The 19565-nt window shown below is 41.5% G+C and overlaps 1 protein-coding gene and 1 non-coding gene across 21 annotated transcripts in view; both read right to left on the bottom strand.

The window, feature by feature from the left end:
- Window positions 1-19565, bottom strand: part of TRPM3 (transient receptor potential cation channel subfamily M member 3) — a 1025749-nt gene that overhangs the window by 267296 nt on the left and 738888 nt on the right. For 11 of the 20 annotated variants that reach the window (XM_070050833.1, XM_070050835.1, XM_051858588.2 and 8 more), the window contains exon 7: window positions 8385-8459. The exons of the other annotated variants lie outside the window; for them this stretch is intronic. In XM_070050833.1, the coding sequence (XP_069906934.1) occupies window positions 8385-8459 (75 nt within the window). The remainder of the gene's footprint in view (window positions 1-8384; window positions 8460-19565) is intronic. 20 annotated transcript variants of the gene reach the window in all.
- Window positions 7564-7623, bottom strand: MIR204 (microRNA mir-204). The gene has a single exon (NR_162577.1). It is a non-coding gene; the product is annotated as a microRNA mir-204 (primary transcript).

Below are 19565 nucleotides of genomic sequence, written 5' to 3'. Positions count from 1 at the left end.
AGCAGGGTATAACGTTTCAGGTCTCATCAACTCCAACACTATGACTTACAATACGACCACGTTTCTGGCATTAACTTTACAGCAGTAACTAGCAAACCTGAGCCTCTGGTTCAACTTTGTGAGCTTGACTTATTTTTTAAGTGCAAATGCGGCTTCCTCTGAAAGACAGTTGTTTCCTTTAAGGAGTGATAACATCAAGAAAAAAATAATGGCAACATGAGAAAAAGGCTAATTACAAATGGGCCTAAACAAGGTCTCTTAGAGAATATGCATGTCTGGGTTGCAGTGAATGTTTTAATGGAGTGAAGTCCATTGGACCCCGTGATGGAGGGCAGTTTCTGTCTCCCTGAGGGGAGGCGGCAGCTGCTGAGCACTTAGCAGGTGTCAGGTGCTAGGCCAGGTGGGTTGCACATACTTAACTCAATCTGCCCAACAACCCTAGGATAGAGATATTATCCCACTTTACAGGTGAAGAATTTGAGGTATAGTGAACAATAGCAAAAATCACATAAAAATAAGCATCTGACCGAGGCTTCAAGGACAGACTCATTGAAAAATCTAGAGTCTGCTCTCTGCACCCTTCTGGGTTGTCTTGCCCTGGAGTGACTGTTGACTTTATCACACAATCAGGACACATTGGCCAGTGAAGAAGTCGTCATCAGTAATTACTGTGGTCTGGCAGGCATACACCAGAACTGTTTGATTCTGGACAAAGCTGTCTGTATGATCTCTCTCTGCCACTCACATCTAGTGTCTCAGATTCACTTCTAGTAGCTTTTAAAAACAGGTGCCAATCTCAGATATTAAAAAAAGAGGCCTGCATTTGTTCATTGTTCCTTTGTTGCTTCTCTCCCTGGCTTAAAAAGGCAGAGACTTCTGTTTGCTCCTCTCTGTTTCCTGGGATCAGGTTTCTAGCTCCCTCCAAACCACAGCTGTTCATTACTGGAGCGATTTCTTTCTCTCAATACATGCAGGAATGAAGCTCCAGGGATGGATTAGACCATTAAGCAAAGGAAAACAACAATAGTACAGCCACACCTGCATCAATCGTGTAAGGGGAAAATACCAGTTGAAAAATTTTCTCATGTCCTAGCCTTATCTTTCTCGGTACTGGAAATAAATCCTTCCTGCTTTTCTCTGTTATAAACAAATGTCTCATTCCATTCCATCACTTAAATGCATCAGTTTGTGATGAGAAACCAGGAGACAGCCATGGCCCTGAGACATGCAGTGGCTGCTTTGGGTCCTTAAACACTTGGGATTTAACCCCATTGTCCTCCTCTGTCATGTCTGTGTGAAACAGCTACTTGGATTCTTCCTATTTCTGCCACCAACAGTCTGTTTGGCTGTAATAATAAGTGCTAATCTGGTTATTTGATAAAGAGCGCTATCCTGATGTTATAAATAAGTGGTACTTCGAGGCCTGCTCTTAGAACCCTGTCTCCAATGTGCAAGATCTAGTTTGTCCGCTGAATTGTCACAAGAAGGGGTATTCAGATATCCTGGTTTCAAGTTATCAGCTCTTAGCAGGCTCTGCTCTAGAACAATGACTCTCAGTGTTGGCATGCATCAGACTCACTGCTTGGTCAGAACTGTATGCTGGGTCCCACTCCCAGAGCTGCTAATCAATAGATTCAGAATGACACCTAAGAATTTGCTTTTCAGAGGCATTTCCAGGTGACGCTATGGCCCCCTGGTCCAGGGGACACTTGAGAACTAGTAACCTAGCATAAATCTGCAGGGGAGGAGATTTTTTTTTGCCTCTAAAAAACATTGCAATCTAAGGTGTGGCCCCTGGAACAGAGTAAGGCAAAAGTCCATGGAGTGAGATTGAGACATTTCTGAACAGCATTTTTCCAGGAGCCTATTTTAAAGCCTAAGCCCAGGCATCAGCCAGCTTTTTCTGTAAGAACTAGGTAGTAAATATTTTCAACTTTGTGGGTCAAATGGATTCTATTTTAACTACTCAACTCTGCAGTTGAATAAGCAGATACTACATAAAGAACACACGTGGCTGTGATACAGTAAAGCTTTATTTACCAAAGCAGATAACACACTGGGCTTTGCCCATGGGCCATAGCTTGCCAACCCCTGGGCCTGACTAATGTGGTGAAAATGATTCATGGATGGCAACATCTGTTAGTTCATCAAGCCTGAGTGTGCCTCAACAAGGAACTAAACAAGTTGGAAACTTGTAAACTGCGTAAACCAAGCACGGACATCTGTTTTAGTTGAATGTGAGTGATATAATATCACCTTATTGGAAGGCATGAACTCTTCTTCAGAATTCACCCCAAAACTAGCCTTAGGGGGACTATTTAAAAAGAAATGTGCTACCACTTCATACTACTTCAATAGATATTTCACTGTACTCATGAAAATTATTTTTTTAAGATATGTTTTTTAGTGAAAAGGCAGAGTGGCAGAGAAAGAGATCTGCCACCTACTAGTTCACTTTCCAAATGGCCACAACAGCCAGGGCTGGGATAAACAGAAGCCAGGAGACTGGAATGCAGTCTGGGTCTCCCATGTAGGTGGTAGGGACCCAACTATTTGAGCCATTGCCTACTGCCTCCCAAGGTGTGCATCAGCAGGAAGCTAGAATGGGCAGCACAGCTGGGACTGTACCTGGGCATTTCAGCATGGGATGTGGTGTTTTAGCCACTGCATCAAACATCTGGCCTAGAGTTAATTTAGATTTTGCTTCCTTTTTGTTTTTCCCTCTTGTTAAAAAAAAAAAAAAAAAAAGCCACTGGCGGCCAGTGCTGCTGCTCAATAGGCTAATCCTCCGCCTGCGGCGTTGGCACCCCGGGTTCTAGTCCCGGTTGCTCCTCTTCCAGTCCAGCTCTCTGCTGTGGCCCCGGAGTGCAGTGGAGGATGGCCCAAGTCCTTGGTCCCTGCACCCGCATGGGAGACCAGGGGAAGCACCTGGCTCCTGGCTTCAGATCAGTGCGGTGCGCCGGTCACAGCGGCCATTGGAGGGTGAACCAAGGGAAAAGGAAGACCTTTCTCTCTGTCTCTCTCTCTCTCACTGTCCACTCTGCCTGTCAAAAAAAAAAAAAAAAGCCACTGGGGTCTCTTTCTTCTCAGAGGAGATACGTGTTGCTGGCCTGAATTGCTGGGCAACAGAAATTGTCTATAAATGAACTCTCTGGAAGGCTTTTATCAACTCCTAAGGGCACTAACATCTTCGGGGGAAGAGGAGAAAGGCAGGAGTTGGATGGGGAGAGGTAGGAGCAGGTGACACAGGGAAGGTGTTTTCCAAGCCTGTGACAGAGAGAGGAAAGGAGTTGCAGGAGCCCCGGTGGTGGTCAGTTCCCAGGTCTCTTCCTACTTGGCCTATTGGCAGCTTTTGACTCAGCTGGCCATTCTTCCCTCTGGGAAATAGATTCATCCCCTGGCTTACAAACTGTGCTGGCTCCTGGTTCTTGTCTTGCCCCTTAAATACTACTCTGCCTCCTTTACTGCTTCCTCCTAGTCTGCCTCTGCTCAGATGCTAGCACTGTCCCAAGACTCAGTTCTTGGTTCTTGTCTCATTTTATCTTCCCCATCACTCTGTTTCCCACCACAGCTCATTTTCTGCACACCCTTTTCTACTTTCTCTGTGTTATTTCTCTCCTTAGCACCTTCCACTACCCAGCACACTGTATCTTTTACTTACCTTCTTTTCTACCTCCTTCCCCACATTTAAGCTCCAGGAGGGTGGGTGAGTTGGTTCAGTCCCTTGTCCAGGGCACTGCTCTGAAGTACACTATGGGATGCTGAGCTCTGGGGCCAGTGCTGCCTGAGGCTCTACTTGGCATGGGAGCATCACATGGTGCAGGTGTTTGGCTGGGCAGTTAAGGTGCCACTTGGGATGCCCACATCAGAGTGCCTGGGTTCAAGTCTTAGTTCTATTCCCAATTCCAACTTCTTATTGCTTCACACCTGGAAGGCAGTAAGTGATGGGTCAAGTAGCTGGGTTCCTGCTACCCACCCAAGTGGGAGATTCAGATTGAGTTCCAGGGTTGTGCCTTCAGCCAGCCCTAGCCTCTGCCCGTGTAAGCATTTGGAGAGTGAGCTGTGAATAGCTTTCTCTGGCTATCTGCCTCTCAAATAAGTAAAAATAAAATAAAATTTAAATTTGCCAAAAACTAGATAGAAAGGGGATTGGAATTGGATTTTTTTTTTTTTTGAATTAAGGACAACTTTTACTACAGAAGATTTCTGACAAACCTAAGTTTATGAATGGTTCTTATTACTTGAATAATGGGAATAAATAAATCAGTAGAACAAAATAAATCCTCCATGCATGCCAGTAAAACTGAATCTGAGAAAAGAAAGATGAGGGTGAAATGAACTCTACTTCTCCACCAACTCTTCATGCGGGTACAGCATATTTAATTGCCACTTGCTTCACAGTCTCTACCAGGATTTCATAATGAATCACAATGTGCACCAGAGTCTGTGCACCCTTCCTGTGCTCTCCCTCTGGGTAGAAGAAATGCTGCTAATGAGAAAAGGATCAGCTCAGATTTGTACATGGAACACAGAAGCTGACTCTTCAATCCTCACCTCTGGGTTTTGGCAAAGGTGCACCTGTTTTCTCACTCTGCCTCTTTCGAGAACCCAATGTGGACCCAGAGGCACCATGGCTTGTTAGACAACAAGTGTCATTGACTCCCCAGCCCGTGATTTTGGACGTGAGTGGTTGCCTGCTGGCTTGTGGCATGTGGAACTGTTTGTATAGCTCTTGAAATGTGGCCTCCAACACAGAGGAGGGACAGCCTGTTCAGTGAGGGGGAAGGACTGCTTATTTATTTCAGCTATGGATGCCAAAAGAGGAAAAAAAATCAGCTGCTTGCTTATTTGGTCTTTGTGAAGGCATAACAGTCCTGCATTTCCCTTATTCTCAGAGGTTAATGACTTGAGTTAAAGGTCCAAGGTTAAAATATTTGTATTCTGTTAAAACTATGAAAGCTTTATTAGTGACATCTGGAAGTACTACTTCTAGTCATTTCTCAATTCTATAAGAATTATAGGTACACCCATTAGTTCCAATAGCTTAAAATAAAGCAAATAGTATTTAGAAGTTAATATATATTATTAAAAACCATTATAGAGCATGAGGAAAGGACTTTGAAGGATCCTATGATAAATTCCCTGGCCTTAACCATCTTAGGCAAATACCAGCCTTGTTTACTTTGTTTTAAGATCCTTAGGGAGTAAGATACCTTATCTTCTCTAAATATATCCCACTGTGAAATTGTTGATTATAGCAGAAAAGTACTCAGCATAAGTTTTCCCATTTATTTTATCTTTGTGTAACTTTCTAAAGTTAGCTATGCATATCTACTAAATAGATTGATCCTAATCTGGACTGAAAAGTAGCTATGAGCAATTATCACTTTGAACAAGTAGGGGAAAAAAATCAATGGTTATTTCTTTTCCTGTGTAAATAGAAATATGGAAGTCTTGATGGCATGGGGTGCTATAGCATGCATGTATATTCCTAGATTCTCTATGTTTAGAAGATGGCAATGACTTAACAGCAATCGTGATTCAACAGGGACACAGTCACATTTCCCAGACTTAATGCTTTCATCCCTATGAGTTGGAGGAGCAAGTCCTGCTCTTTGCCTGCACATATTCCTATTTATTTACCTTCCCTGGGTTTTGCTATGTCATTATTGTGTTATTTGTCCTTTCTTTATAACTTTTGCATCTATGTGTCAGGCTGCATACCAGAGCTAAAAATAAGGCCAGGAAAACCAAATACTGATACTGACAACAATTTATTGAGCACCTAGTCCGTGTGATAGGCATTGTGTTAAGTCTTTAGGATGACAAAAACAAAGATGACATGGGCTCTGCTCTGTAGGAGCGCACAATCTACAGATGATGGGAGATGGTGCAGGCAGATGGATAGATAATCACTGTGCTAAAATAACTGTTGCTATGAACACTGTAGGAACAAAGGAGTTGTGGTGAATTTGGGCCTTGGAGGATCACAAGGGACAAGGGGAAGGGTGGGAATAGGGGTTAGATTTGAGAGAGGAGATTTTCAAACTGAGGTTGGAGAGATTGTAGGTTGGGGCTAGGTTGGTAGTGTGGAGAGAGGATGGAATTTCAGCACACATCAAAAACAGCTCTGATCAGGTCTGTTATTTCAGGGAAACTGAAGTGGCTTGGAATAAGTGAGACAGAAGGTCTACAAGGTGTTATGGCAGAAGCAGCTAGAAAAACGATAGATGGAACAGCGGGGAAGTCTTTCAGTTGGCAATGAAACGGGGAAGAGATTGGGTCCCATCAAGGTGGTTTATGCTCTCAGGATTGGAACAGATATTTCCACCTAAATCAGACTAATCTGCAAAGAGATCTCAGAGTTCTTGCCTGCAAGGAGGGCACCGATTCCCTTTCCAGACTTGTAAGAACTATCCCTAGTTCCTGAACAAGTAATTCCACCGAGGAAAATGCTCTCTGTTGAAAAAGAGTGAGCTACTAGTGTGAACAGGAAAACTGATCAGATGAGAGACAGGAAAACACTGAGAAAAAGATTTCACTAAAATGTTTTCTCCTCCTCCAAAGTGGTTGTTCTGTTTTATTAACTTGATTGACAAAGTGACTTCATTAACAAGTGTGATGAACATGTCAATTACATGGCAAACTTGTATCAGGTCATTCCATGAACTGAAGTCAGGGGATTTGGTCATGCTGTTTTCTTCATACAAATTATTCTTTATAGAAAAGACCCTCAGCTGGCGCCGCGGCTCACTAGGCTAATCCTCTGCCTAGCGGCGCCGGCACACCGGATTCTTTCCCGGTCGGGGCACCGGATTCTGTCCCTGTTGCCCCTCTTCCAGGCCAGCTCTCTGCTGTGGCCAGGGAGTGCAGTGGAGGATGGCCCAGGTGCTTGGGCCCTGCACCCCATGGGAGACCAGGAGAAGTACCTGGCTCCTGCCATCGGATCAGCGCGGTGCGCCGGCCGCAGCACGCCAGCCGTGGCGGCCATTGGAGGGTGAACCAACGGCAAAGGAAGACCTTTATCTCTGTCTCTCTCTCTCTCACTATCCACTCTGCCTGTCCAAAAAAAAAAAAAAAGACTCTCTACAAGGTAGAGAAAACTTGGAATCACATGTTCAGTTTGAAACAGCTGAACAATGGCAAGTCATCCCAGTCTAAAGTGAACTGATCATTATTTTTATTCTTTGTGTGTGTGTTAGAGGATGTTTTCTGTGACTAGTTTTAGCAGTAGAAAGTTTATATGCTTGACCTGAACAGATTGGAGCATCCACAGAAGGCAATAAGATTTTCTTGAGGGACATGTACCCTGCCCTGAGGAATCTTAATTTCCTTCTCAAGTCCACATGCTTTGAACCTGGGACTGTTAGTCTAACAGAATACATCTTACCCTTTCCCACTTGCAGACCTCCCTGGATGAAGTTCTGGGCCCTTTAACATGAAGAACTGTTACCTGTCCCATGGGACAATTATGGGTTCAGTGATGAACAATTTTGTCATGGTTATCCCAATGCATTTGATGATGGTGCAATGATCAACAAAGATGCCAGTGATGACAATTGAACGTCCCTTTGCCTTCCCAGCCTCCTTCATATATTCTCAGGCATAGGATGACAAAGGGAAGTCCACGAGTCACATGAAGAAGAACTGTAGCCAGGGGTACACGATCAGGAGCCCCTATGTTTGCCTTCACCCCACACTCCTCTCCAGCATCCTGTCCCATTTCCTTCTCACGTTGTTACTCCACCATCTTCATTTTGCCACTAACAGTCATCCTCTTCCCAAAGTCCGGCTCGATGACTCATTTCAACCAAATCAATGCTCAACTCGGGTCTGGCAGAGTTGGTGTTCAAACAGTTGAGTGAAACAGTGACCTTCAAGCCCTCCAAGGTATCAAAGTTTTAGAGAAGTCTCTTTCTGAGTGAAACAATGCTTCCATATGTAGGATGGAAGGAATTAGGGGTGTAGGAGCACATTAGCCTAGGTTTGCAAGTGAATTTCTCACTAACTGGATTTGAGACAAGTGGTTAATCCTCTGAGCTGCCATTTTATCGACTATAAAAGGAACATAAGAAGGATTTGGAGTTTTTTTTGTGAGTGTTAAAAAGAGACAGGATCTAAGAAAATCTCTAGCATAGTGCCTGAAACCTAAATAAATGCTTATTTCCCTTCAGAAGTGTCCTAGTAGTGCTGTGTGGTATTTTAGGAACATAAATAGGAGATAATTAATCTCTGAAGGGTCTGGATATAGTAGGAGACAGAGAGAGAAATAGCAGTCGCTGGCAGTAATTTTGTTAGGGATTTTAAAAGAAATGAAGGTTCTATGGTTAATTTTCTTGGGTGGGTTTAAGAGGAAGTTCAAGTTGTCTATTAATTATACTTACCAATTGGGTCTAATTGGCAACTACCCCAAAATGAATAAAACAAGCGGGAGTCAAGAGAGAAAAACGGCAGGCATCCTGTCAAAAAATAAAATCTTTGAAATTTCTACAACCCAATTGTTGGATAGACATCTTATTAAAGCAGACGGATTACCCAATTTGTATAAATTTATGCATGTGACTGCAACCCAAGTTGCATATTCAGATCTATGCAAAGCATGACATGGCCTTTCTGGATGGGTGCTGTATCCTGACATCCCTCCTCCTAACTGGCCTTTGCTGAGGAAGTGCCCTGCATTGTTCCATGTCAGACTAGAAAAGTGCTGTGGTGATGAAAGGGTTAAAAGGAAATGGTGTCTGTTAAGTGCATGAACCAATACAGGGCACTTGACAGAGCCACAAGAAATGTTATTTGTTAAATTAATTATAATTATGAATTGTTCAATTCTGTGTTTTTCACAATAGGAACTGACTGTCTCTCTTCCTTCCTTCTAAAAACAATTTTTCTGAGTTCCGGGGCAATAAGTGTTCTGTTCTCAAGTGATTAGCTGCATATGACCTAAGGAAACTACCTTTTCACAGGCTAATCTTTTCTTTTTAAAGAGGAACTGGAAAAATGCCAACCTGTCACTCAATATACACAATATTATTTACTGGGCTCATGCCCCCTACTTACCCCTCTCACCTGTTCTTCCTCATTGGCCAAAGGATGACTATAAGTACATAACTCTGATCCTTACAAACAAAAAGCAAAGCCATTTTAGTGTAATAGGTTTCCTACCAGTTTGGCTATTCTACCTCAAACTGGGTTATAAGAATTGAACGGTAATCCCATGCTGATGGAGTTGTTAATATACTAAACTAGCTAGGCAGCATCTCATTTCAAATCGAGGCCTTAAAGGAGAATCCCAGGGGCAGGAGTGGCTCTGTTTCTGCTTCCTTTCTGTTCTTTCCCTGGAAACAGCATTTAGGGAGGATCCCAGATCCTCAGGTTGTCGCTTTCGATCCTAGCTTTCCAGGATCAAGCTCGATTTTCAGAGAAGCCTCCACTTGTGGCGATTTTTGAAAAGTAGGGTTTAGGGAATGGGTAGCTGGGGGTGACAGGCATGGAGGGACCTCACCCACTTTCCATGATGCATCTCTTGGTCACTACTCAGGGTTCATAACCTGACAAAGATACCTTCTCATCTTTGAATTCTCTGGGGAAAACACAAAGCAGTACACCTCAATGCACAGAATGCAAGGGATGGTTTCTCTGGAGTTCCAACAGTTTGTAAAATAACCACTGTCCATTTTCCAGAAAGTGCCAACTTAGTATGTTTCTGAGAAAAATACATTCAGCTTACCAACACACATTCCTCAGGCCACTCTCCCACCGTGGAGGGCAGTTAGACCACTTACTAAATACTACAAACAAAGCTTCCAATAAACAACAACACAAATCCTCCTGGAAATTTGGCACAAGCATTTGCTGATGGAACAGAGCAGAAAACTGGCACAGCATCATCTTTGCTACAGAGTGAACAGCAGGCTAGCACTGTCGGTTGATTCTTGCTGCCATCAGCAACTCTAATGAACCAAAGTTTACATGATACTTCAGAGAGGGTCAATGAGAGTAAGATCAGTGGCTTTGGGTAAAAGTGGAAATTCCAGATCCCAGGTGTGTGTTGGTTGTGTCTCCAGCAGTCTCAACATTTCCTTAATTACCCTTAGGATGCAGTGGACAAAATGGTCTCAAGGGGCTAACATGGGGCAATAAGGTTGATACCCCACGTACCCTGCTTCTGTTTCTTGCTCAGGTGTATGGAAAGCCTTATCTTATTCCAGTTCTGAGATGGAGTGCCAAACAGAGTAGAAGAAAAGTACTTCCCAAACCGAGGTGGTGACCAAATGCTGAGCCATGAACAGCAGATGGGGAATCTGAGGTTGAGGTTCAGTGGAAGCTCTGCCAAGTTAATACACTGAATACATGTAGGCAGGACACTAGACCTGTTCCAGCTGGCTTTCCTATCTGCAAAGTGAAAACCATTGACTAGAAGCAGCATGCACACACATACACTGCCATTCTCATTCTATATTCTGCCTTAATATTTCCCTACAAGTCAGTCAACAGAAGAGAAGCAGTGAAACATGGATATCTTTTCCTTATGATTTTGTTGATTTTATTTTCTGAAAAACTATATCTAGGTCACAGGTGCAACTGATTCAGGGTTGCAATTGAAATCTTAAACGAATAGAAGATAAAAATGTATAAAAAGAAAGGGAGTTTAACCCTTGCTGCTTTAATGCAGATCTTTGGATGCAGAGAAGCAGTTGAGCAGGGGGGTCCAGGCATCGCTTCTTGAATCTTTCATTTATTAGCACTTTGGCTTTGGGCTTTATTACTTGGCCTATTTATGCCTTAGTTTTCTTACTGACAAATGGTGGTAACAATGGCACCCACTTCAGGGTTGTTTTAAGAAACAAATCAATTATTTCTTGAAAATTATTTAGAATAGTGCTCCATAACTCTAGTTAATTATAACTGATTAGTAAGATGAAGTTCTTTGAGTACACAGCTATGCCTTATTTATCTTGCAACTCCTATGGTGCTTAGCATGTTGCAGGCACAAAAGAAAATACTTTGAAAGAAAGAGCCTGAAAGAAATATTACCAAGGGGAGATACACAGACAGTAATCACTGTTTACTTTAAGCGGCATTTTGAGTTTTCATTTTAGCCTCATTTTGAAAAGCTGAAGAAATCCGATAAGCTCTGCTGCCATGTGCAGCATCTTAAAAGTACAGTGGGGACAAGTACAGTGGAGCCACTTTGTCTCCTTGGGCACACAGACAATGTTCAGTATCAAACAACTACTGGAAGAGCTGTACCCTGATGGGGGTCAGGACATAGGGGGAAGGGAGCTGGACCTTGGGTTGCTCAGGGGCATGCTGGAGAGAAAATTAACAATTCCAACTCTACTAAACTGTACTCAGAGTAAGGATATAAATGTAGGACAAATGCAGTATCCTCATTATAATAGAATATCTGGTGATGGATATCAGTTGGGAATAAGTTTAGGATGTTGTGTCACGCACCAATACCATTACCAAATGTAAGCATCATATCTGTTACATTGGTCTCATAATTTTTAGACACACTCTTTATGAGTGATTTCAGAATGTTCTCTATAATGTGTCCTCAAGCAGCCCTTCTTCCCCTAAGTTTTCCTGACTTGAGTCTTTATGTCTTGGGGAGGAGGAGAAAGGTCAGAAATGATGCCAGGGTTGGGGAGGCACAGGCCAAAGAGTACAAAGTGCAAATATGTAGGATGAATAGGTCTCATGATGTGATGCACAACATGAAGATTGTTTTCAGGATTTTTGTTAAAGAAGTAGATCTGAGCTGCTCTTTCCATGGGGTGGGGGAAATGGTAAATATGAGAGCTGATGAATATGCTAATCTTTCCCAGTAAAGTGACCAGTTTACTATATATGGATCTTATTACATCATGTTTCTCTCTCTCTATGTGTGTGTGTTTGTGTGTGTGTGTGTATAAAATATGTATTTAAAAAAGAATGACACTTGAGAGAAGGTGTGAAACCCCACGTCACATGGTCACATGGCTAGGCTGACTGCTCCCAAGGTTCTTTTGCTGTGATAAAAGCAGTATCTGCCTATTGTGAAAGCCAGCATCGAAAAGTGTTGCTGTTACCTGAGAAGGAGAGAGAGACAGAGAAAGACAGAGAACACTCCCATCTGCCTGTTCAGTCCACGAATGACTTCAGTGGCTGGGGCTGAGCCAGGAACTCAGTTCTTCTTTCCCTTTGGGGTGGCAGGGACCTACTTACTTGAGCCACATACACCTACATGTTTTATATATACACATACATACACAAGCACACACATATTTGTATATGAGTACTAAAATTATTATAACTATAATATAGTTTATTATATATAATTTAAAATCAATGGGGCTATAGTTATACTAAAATACAGTTGTACTTTTGTATGATAGGCTTCTAAGATGTGAAAAAAATTCTTGACTCTTTCCATATGAGCCCAAACAGAAATACTGCATTATTCATAATTTGAGTATTTCACTATGTCTATGTATAATTTCACTATTTGCTTATGATCAATCTTAGGGTTATTTCAGTTTTATTACTATAATATTTTGGTAAATTTATATAAGAAAGAATTCCCAGAAGTAAAGGTTATACATATTTAAAATTTGGAGGGATTGCCAGATTTTTTTAAAAATAAAGTTGCTCATATTTATACATCCATCAGAAATGTTTTAGAACATATTTTCATATACATTTATCGACACTACATAGTTTCAATCTTTGGTTTTTGCCAATTTGGTAGGTGAGAAAAATTTCACTATCCTGATTTTCATTTCTTTTGTATTTTCTCCCCATAATTTTCTTGTTCATATATTTTGCTAATTTTCCTATAGGGCTTTTTACTTTTTTTTTATTTGTAGGCACTATTTATACATTACGGAAATTTGCCCTTTGTCATAGTTTCTATATTTCCTTCATCTTGCCATTTGTCTTTTGAATTTGTTTCTTGTATTTTCTCATAGATTTCTAAACATTAATTTTCTGTACAAACTTCGTTAGTATGAACAGAAACGTCACAGTTACCATGGTTTTGATTCAGGTTGAGCATCTGTAATCTGAAAATCAGAAATCCAAAAACCTCAAAAATCTGAAGTACTTGTTGTCCCAAGCATTTTGGAGAAGGGATAGTTAGCCTATATTATAAAATGATGAAAAGACAGTAGGCCAGTAACAGCAAGTAAATTGTTTTATATAGAGTATCCAGAGTGGAATGGCAAGAGTTCTTGCTTACATTCTTAATAAACTTGTAAGACAACACTTTTCCTGGGCTTTGTTCTCTTAGAAGGAAATCCCAAGTGCCTATATGTCTACTGTTCAGGTTGGACTGAATGCCGTAGGCTAAAATCAAAAGCTAATGAGGGTGGTGTCAGTAATGATGTGCATATCTCAACCTCTAAGACAAAGTGACCTGATCCACTATTAAGAGAAAGTCCAGTGATGGGTGTTTTTACAATGGCCATCAGCAGCGCACCAGATCATACAGCTACTGTCTCTCAGACGTTTTCAGGAGTCCTTTCCTACTGGCTGTGTTTGGCCACATCATTATCTCCTCAAAGGCATCCTAAGCTGAATCAGAGGGCAGGCTGCTCTATTTCCTAAGACAAGCCTCTCCTTTTCCTCCAAGAGGGAAAAGGCCTGGCTTAGCATTTCCTTTTGTGATGGAGCTGAGAGGCCAACCAGCCTCCATTCTACTTCCTGGTGCAAAGTATTTTCCAAGGTTCATCCTGGAAGCACTAACAGCAAGAGTGTGTCATGGAATCACAGAATTTGCTGTTTATTTTTAATGTTTGGGATTTAGCATGTTATCTGAGGATGTGTTAACAAAATGTGCATTTAAGTCTTCTTTTACGGAATGCACACGCCTCATACAGAGCACAGCGTATTTTGAAGCAGAGCAGATCAGCTTGGGTTGGTTCACTGGAAAAGTCAACTAAACCAGGATAGTTGAAAATAGCCAGCAGCATTTTAGGCAGCTTGCATCAATCTGATTTCAAGAGCTAGCCCAAAACTCTTGAACTGAACTCCCTGGAAAGCTCGCAGGTTAAAGAGTCAAAGGGCCAGAGATAAATCTTTGGACAAGGCTCCCAGCGGAGCTTGTTGGAACATGCTGGTGTATCTTATTTATAAATGGCAGATACATTTTCTCTCATGGATCAACTCCAGCCAGTTCTTACCGGCCATCTGGAATTCCATGTTCAAAAGATACAACAAAAACCGTTAGCTGTTCCTCCCTTCTCTCATGGTGATAGAATTTTAGCCAGCTAGGTGTTTGCCCAGGACAAAATCTTTTTTTTTTTTTTAAGCTAACATGTTAACATGTGACAAAATGTTGGGGCTTAGGATGTAAGCCAACATAACGTGTGTGACTTTTTTCCTCACTATGCCTTAAACGGAAGGGCTCCCCCTTCCCTTGTTCCTTTGTCCCTCTTCCTTCTGGCCAGGATGGAGATGTGATGGCGAGCTCCCAGGAACCATGCAAACGGGGAGAGCAGAGCGAAAGCAAAAAGGATCTGGGTCCTCATGGTTGTGACGCTGCTACATCACAGCTGCACTCAGAGCGACATCTGCGTGAGGAGAAAGCTCCGGTCTCATCAAAGCATTCACTATTTTGAGTCACTGTTACAGCAGCAGATCCTGTGTCCTAAATAAGGCAAAAAGGTTCTGAGCTGCATCGTGGTCAGTGGGAAGGGTAGTGTGCTAGGTTACTCATGACTCCAGCATGGAATAATCTTCAGAAGAAAATTCTCATTAGCACCTCAGACCTTATACCTTCCTTTTGCCATCTCCCTCTCACTCTGTGCTACCGCTAACCACACCAGGCTGGGCCTCTCTGTATTTAGTATAAATACAAAGAAAGGACACAGATTTAGCAATCATTGTAAGCCTGTGTGTGTGTGTGTGTATGTTTGTGTGTATATATATATACACACACACATATGTGTATATATACACACATACATACTATTATAATGTTTATTTACATATAAATGATTATGTGCGTTTAAAACAGCTTCCAGGAAACTACTTCAGTGTTGATTTCAGTGATGCTGTCATTTTTTTTTTTTTTTGAAACTATACATTTGAACATTTCTTCTGTTAATATGGCTGAGTGAGATCACTAAGAGGCTACTCTCTATGGAACGTTGACTGTGCATAACAATAATATCACTGTTAGTGTCAGAGAGGTTGGTAAATTTATTGAGGATGTCAGTGGTGCTTTTCAGATGACCAAAGTCAACTTTCCAGGGCAAGTTGGCTTCAGAATTTAACAACAGAAAAATACAAATACATATAAGGGTGCTACTGTGGTCCAGGGAAATGCAAGATATATACCAGAAATGGAATGTAGATTTCTGCAGCACATTGCCTCTTAGTGTTTTACTTCGTGAATTCACTCATCCACTGAAGACTCTTATTATTGTCATGCCTGGTATTTCTAAAATTTGTCTCAGTAAGTCATAGATTATAAGTTAGCCTTCTCTTGGTATGGAATTTCAGACTCTCTATTTTATTAGGACCTTACTCATTCAGATATTTCATGGGCACTGCTTTTTCCTGAGTAGGATCTCCAGGGGCCCACGGAGAAAGCAACTGCATTTCTGGGTGCTTGCCGCTCCCCTGACATCTTATCAGCTCATGACTGTGAAGTGTAGGGTTTCTGGTAGCACCACAGGCCCAGGGAGGAAAGCTCGCTGCATTGAACACATTGCTGGAGTCAGTGAGCTCGAAATCCATACAAAGCAGGGGTGCTGGGAGCAGGTGCTGGTGCATTGGGAACTCTGATCCGATTTACCTCATGAATTAGTTCTGCCTGTTAAGCCGGCTGGAGTGTCTCTTCAAATGAAAAGCAGCTTCCTAACTGGCCCTATTGCAGAATAGTCCATTCAAGTCCATTTATAGTTTTCAAATAAGTGGAGAGCTCTGTTACAAATGACTTGGGTCCTCACCCAGGAGAGAAGATGTTTAAAATCTAGTACAACTAATGGTAGAGACAGGGATGAATGTCCCAATAGCAAGTGGTGGTAGGATCTGAAGGAAGACCCCAGGCGGACAGCCAGCCTGTGCTGTGGGTTTAGGGATATTGAAGTCTGCACAGGTCATTAATTCAATATTGTGAGTCTCATTAGCACTCACCAGTGGCTGTTGCTTCCATGTACAAGGGTATTTGAAAAAAGTTCATAGGAAATGGGATTAAAGGATAAGTTTAGTTTGATGCAAAGTTTGAAATCCATGCATATTTTCATAATGTGCATTTTCTATGAACTTTTAAGGGACCCTTTATCTGTATGACTTAACAATTTTGCAATCAGATGGCCCTCACCTACTTGACCTCCCTGTGTTCATTGTTGAGTACATGGTGTTCAAAGATCATACAACCAATGGGGAAGGGAAAGATGTGTCTCTACGATAAAGCATAACTTATTAGGGATGACATTATTATCGTCATTATTTTTATTTGTGTGAGTAAGCACACAATCATATGAATAAATATATTTGCTTAGGGACTGCATAATAAAACATCTATTTTTTTTTCAGAGAATCCTAAATACCAATATCTTCAAATACCAAATGTGATGGTATTTTCTGAAATCTGCAGTCAGTTCTCTACTTGTTTATGTAGAAACAACGAGCACAATTTAATCTGCTGCTTTAGAGAAGTACCCTAGGTGGCTTCATCAGATGAGGCCACACTCCAATGTCAGATGTTACTGTGGGGTAAGAAAAGATCAGAGTATCAGATTCTCTTTGAAGCACACCTTGAAAGCAGCAAAAAAGCACTGGCAATGAAAATCTAAACCCACTGAGACACCCCAATGGTTAATATCACAAATATGAGTATCTGTGAGTTCTGCCCGAGGGAAATCAGAATCCTTTAGATTGGGTTTAGTCTGATGTGGATTGCACTTTCAAGAAAAGTACTGCCAGGTTAAGATTTGTGGTGAAGGTACATTTTAAAAATAATTTCATGGGTATATAATGATTATAAGTACTTACAGGGACCAGTTTGATATTTTGATCCACTTAAACAATGTGTCATGCTCAAATTGGGCTAATCAGCGTTTTTCTCATTCATCATTTCTTTGTGTTAGGATCATCTAAAATCCTCTCTTTTTAGCTATCTTACAAGATACAATGCTATAGTCATTCCACTCTATGGTAGGACACTAGAATTTAATTTTCTTAACTAGCTAGTATGGTACCCAGTATCCAATTTCTCTATTCCACTCCTCCTCCTGCTAAGCTACTGTCTGGCAACTACTATTCTACTCTCTGTATGAAATACACTTTGAGCTTCTGCGCATGAGTGAGAACAGCAATACGTATCTTTCAACGCCAGGCTTATTTCACTTAACATAGTGTCCTCCAGTTCCATGCATTGTGCAAAGGAATTCCACTCTTTTTATGGCTGAATAATATTCCACCATGTACATACAGATATTCTGGTGGACAGCCTGGACTTTGATGGCCTCAGGTTGGAACCTATGGCAGGGAAGCTACACACACATGGTCCATGGTGCCCCCAGGGCATGTTGCTACTCCGTGGAAAAGGTAGGAAGAGAACCAATGTTTCTGAACAGGCACCTTCCACAACCCTTCCTGGTGCTGACCCATTTAGTCACAACTCAATAAGGAATTATTATCCCTGGTTCACAGCTACAGGATCGAAGTTTAAGAGAAGTACAGAAGTTGTTTAAGGTGACAGAACTATGATGATCTGAACTTCCTGCCTGTCACTTCCAGCTTATTCCACTAACTACAGGCAAAGTCTTCTACTTCTCCCCGAAGTTACATTGTTCCCTTCAAACCCTGAAAAGATAGTCACAGTTGCTGGGGATTTTTCTAACCTTTATCTCTCAGAATTGCAATGAAATATTTTTCAAAATATTTTTTGGCTAGCTGAGAAGAACTTGTGACCAGAAAAGATGATTGGTAAATTATTTAGAAGACTTTAGCATGCAGTAATATGGTTCTTGAATTTTATTTTTCCTGAAAGAATTGTGAAAGCATTCTTGGGTCAATATTTGTCATTATGTTGTGAGTAAGTTAAGGAAATACTTTTAAAATATAGTCTGTGTGGCCAACACAAAAGAAAAATGCTTTGGTACTGAACTATTGATGGATGGAATGATACGCTTACTGGTTTTCCTTCAGAATCATCCAGAGGAGGAAGTTGGTGGGTACACTTAGAAGAATCAAGATTGGCTATAGCCTAATAAATGCGGAGAAGGGGTGATAGCTACACAATGAGTATTAGAACATGCTGTGATGCAATTTAAAATAATGCAATGTTTACAAAGTGTTTGGGATTTTAAAACCTCAATCAGGCTACTCAGATGCCACTTTCTGAAGCAATCCATATGTACATGTATTTGTATATCCTGAATCAACACTTTTACTAACTCTACTGCTGCTGTCTTAATTCAAACCACAGTCAACAGCTCCCTAAAAGCATCTCTGTGCTTTTAATTTTGCCTCCAAACTCAGTCAAATCTCTACACCCGTCAACAGCAGAATGATGGTGTAAACTCTGTTGGAATAAAGCTCAACTCTTTGTTTACCAAGCTTTTCTTACTCTTCATCGAACAATCTGGGCCTCTGTCCCTGCTTTTGCTCTCCCGAGAATATTCTTTCCATAGTCAGCCCCTTCACTTCATTCAAGTCTCTGCTTCAATGTCACCTCTCATAGAGGCCCTTCCTGACCACCAGGTCTAGACGATCTTCCCAACTCACACATGCACATGAACACATGTACGCAGACATCAAATTTCTTCTACTCTTTTTCATAGTAGCAATTTTTATAGCAGATATCACAGATTTACTTGTTTGCTTATTTGCTCAGTATTGTGTTTGCTTCTCTTGACTTCAGCTCAGTAAATTGCTGCCACTTTTCTTGATCTTAACCATGACTGGTCCACAACAGGCATTCAAGAAACAACTGAAAGGAGTCAGTGGAAATGTTCCTAGCATATTGCATTTGGAAGAGTTTAGAAATTGCATTGAAGTTTAGAAAATTGCAGATGAAAGATGACTCTGAAGTGGGTACCTGCTTGCGTTTGAAAGGATTCTCTTCAAAACAAAGCCCAACAATAGCTGATGACAGTGCTTCCGTACTGACAGCGGGCAGCAGCAATTCAGGGAGAGAGTATTAGACAGTGGACGGCAGAGTGCAGAGAAGAATGTGTAACATGTGGTATTGGTAGTATGTTATTAGTAGCTCATGTTGGTGAGAAAGGGCTTTTGGTTCCCAAGCAGGGTTCACATCATATGTAAGGGAAATTTTCTTCAGAGGAAAATAGGCTTGCTGATAGGACCCTATGGCATGCAGGTAATCGCTAGGTGAGAAGAGGTTTGGCACCTGTATGAGGAAAATGTGAAGTAGATTCAAACATCGTTGGGGTGGTGGCGGCTAGTGTGACTATGGTGTAGTGTCTCATTCACAGGAAATCAAGTTCCACAGTTGGAGTTTGGATTTTCTAAACTTTTAAGCTGGAAATGGAAGAGTAAATAGAATTTTTAGACTACACTTACATGATGTTACTTTATTTTTAAGAGGAGGAACTATATTATTGCTA

The sequence above is a fragment of the Oryctolagus cuniculus genome, chromosome 1 (genome assembly GCF_964237555.1).
Source record: "Oryctolagus cuniculus chromosome 1, mOryCun1.1, whole genome shotgun sequence".
Lineage (NCBI taxonomy): Eukaryota > Metazoa > Chordata > Mammalia > Lagomorpha > Leporidae > Oryctolagus > Oryctolagus cuniculus.
This window is presented reverse-complemented; position numbering and strand designations above follow the sequence as displayed.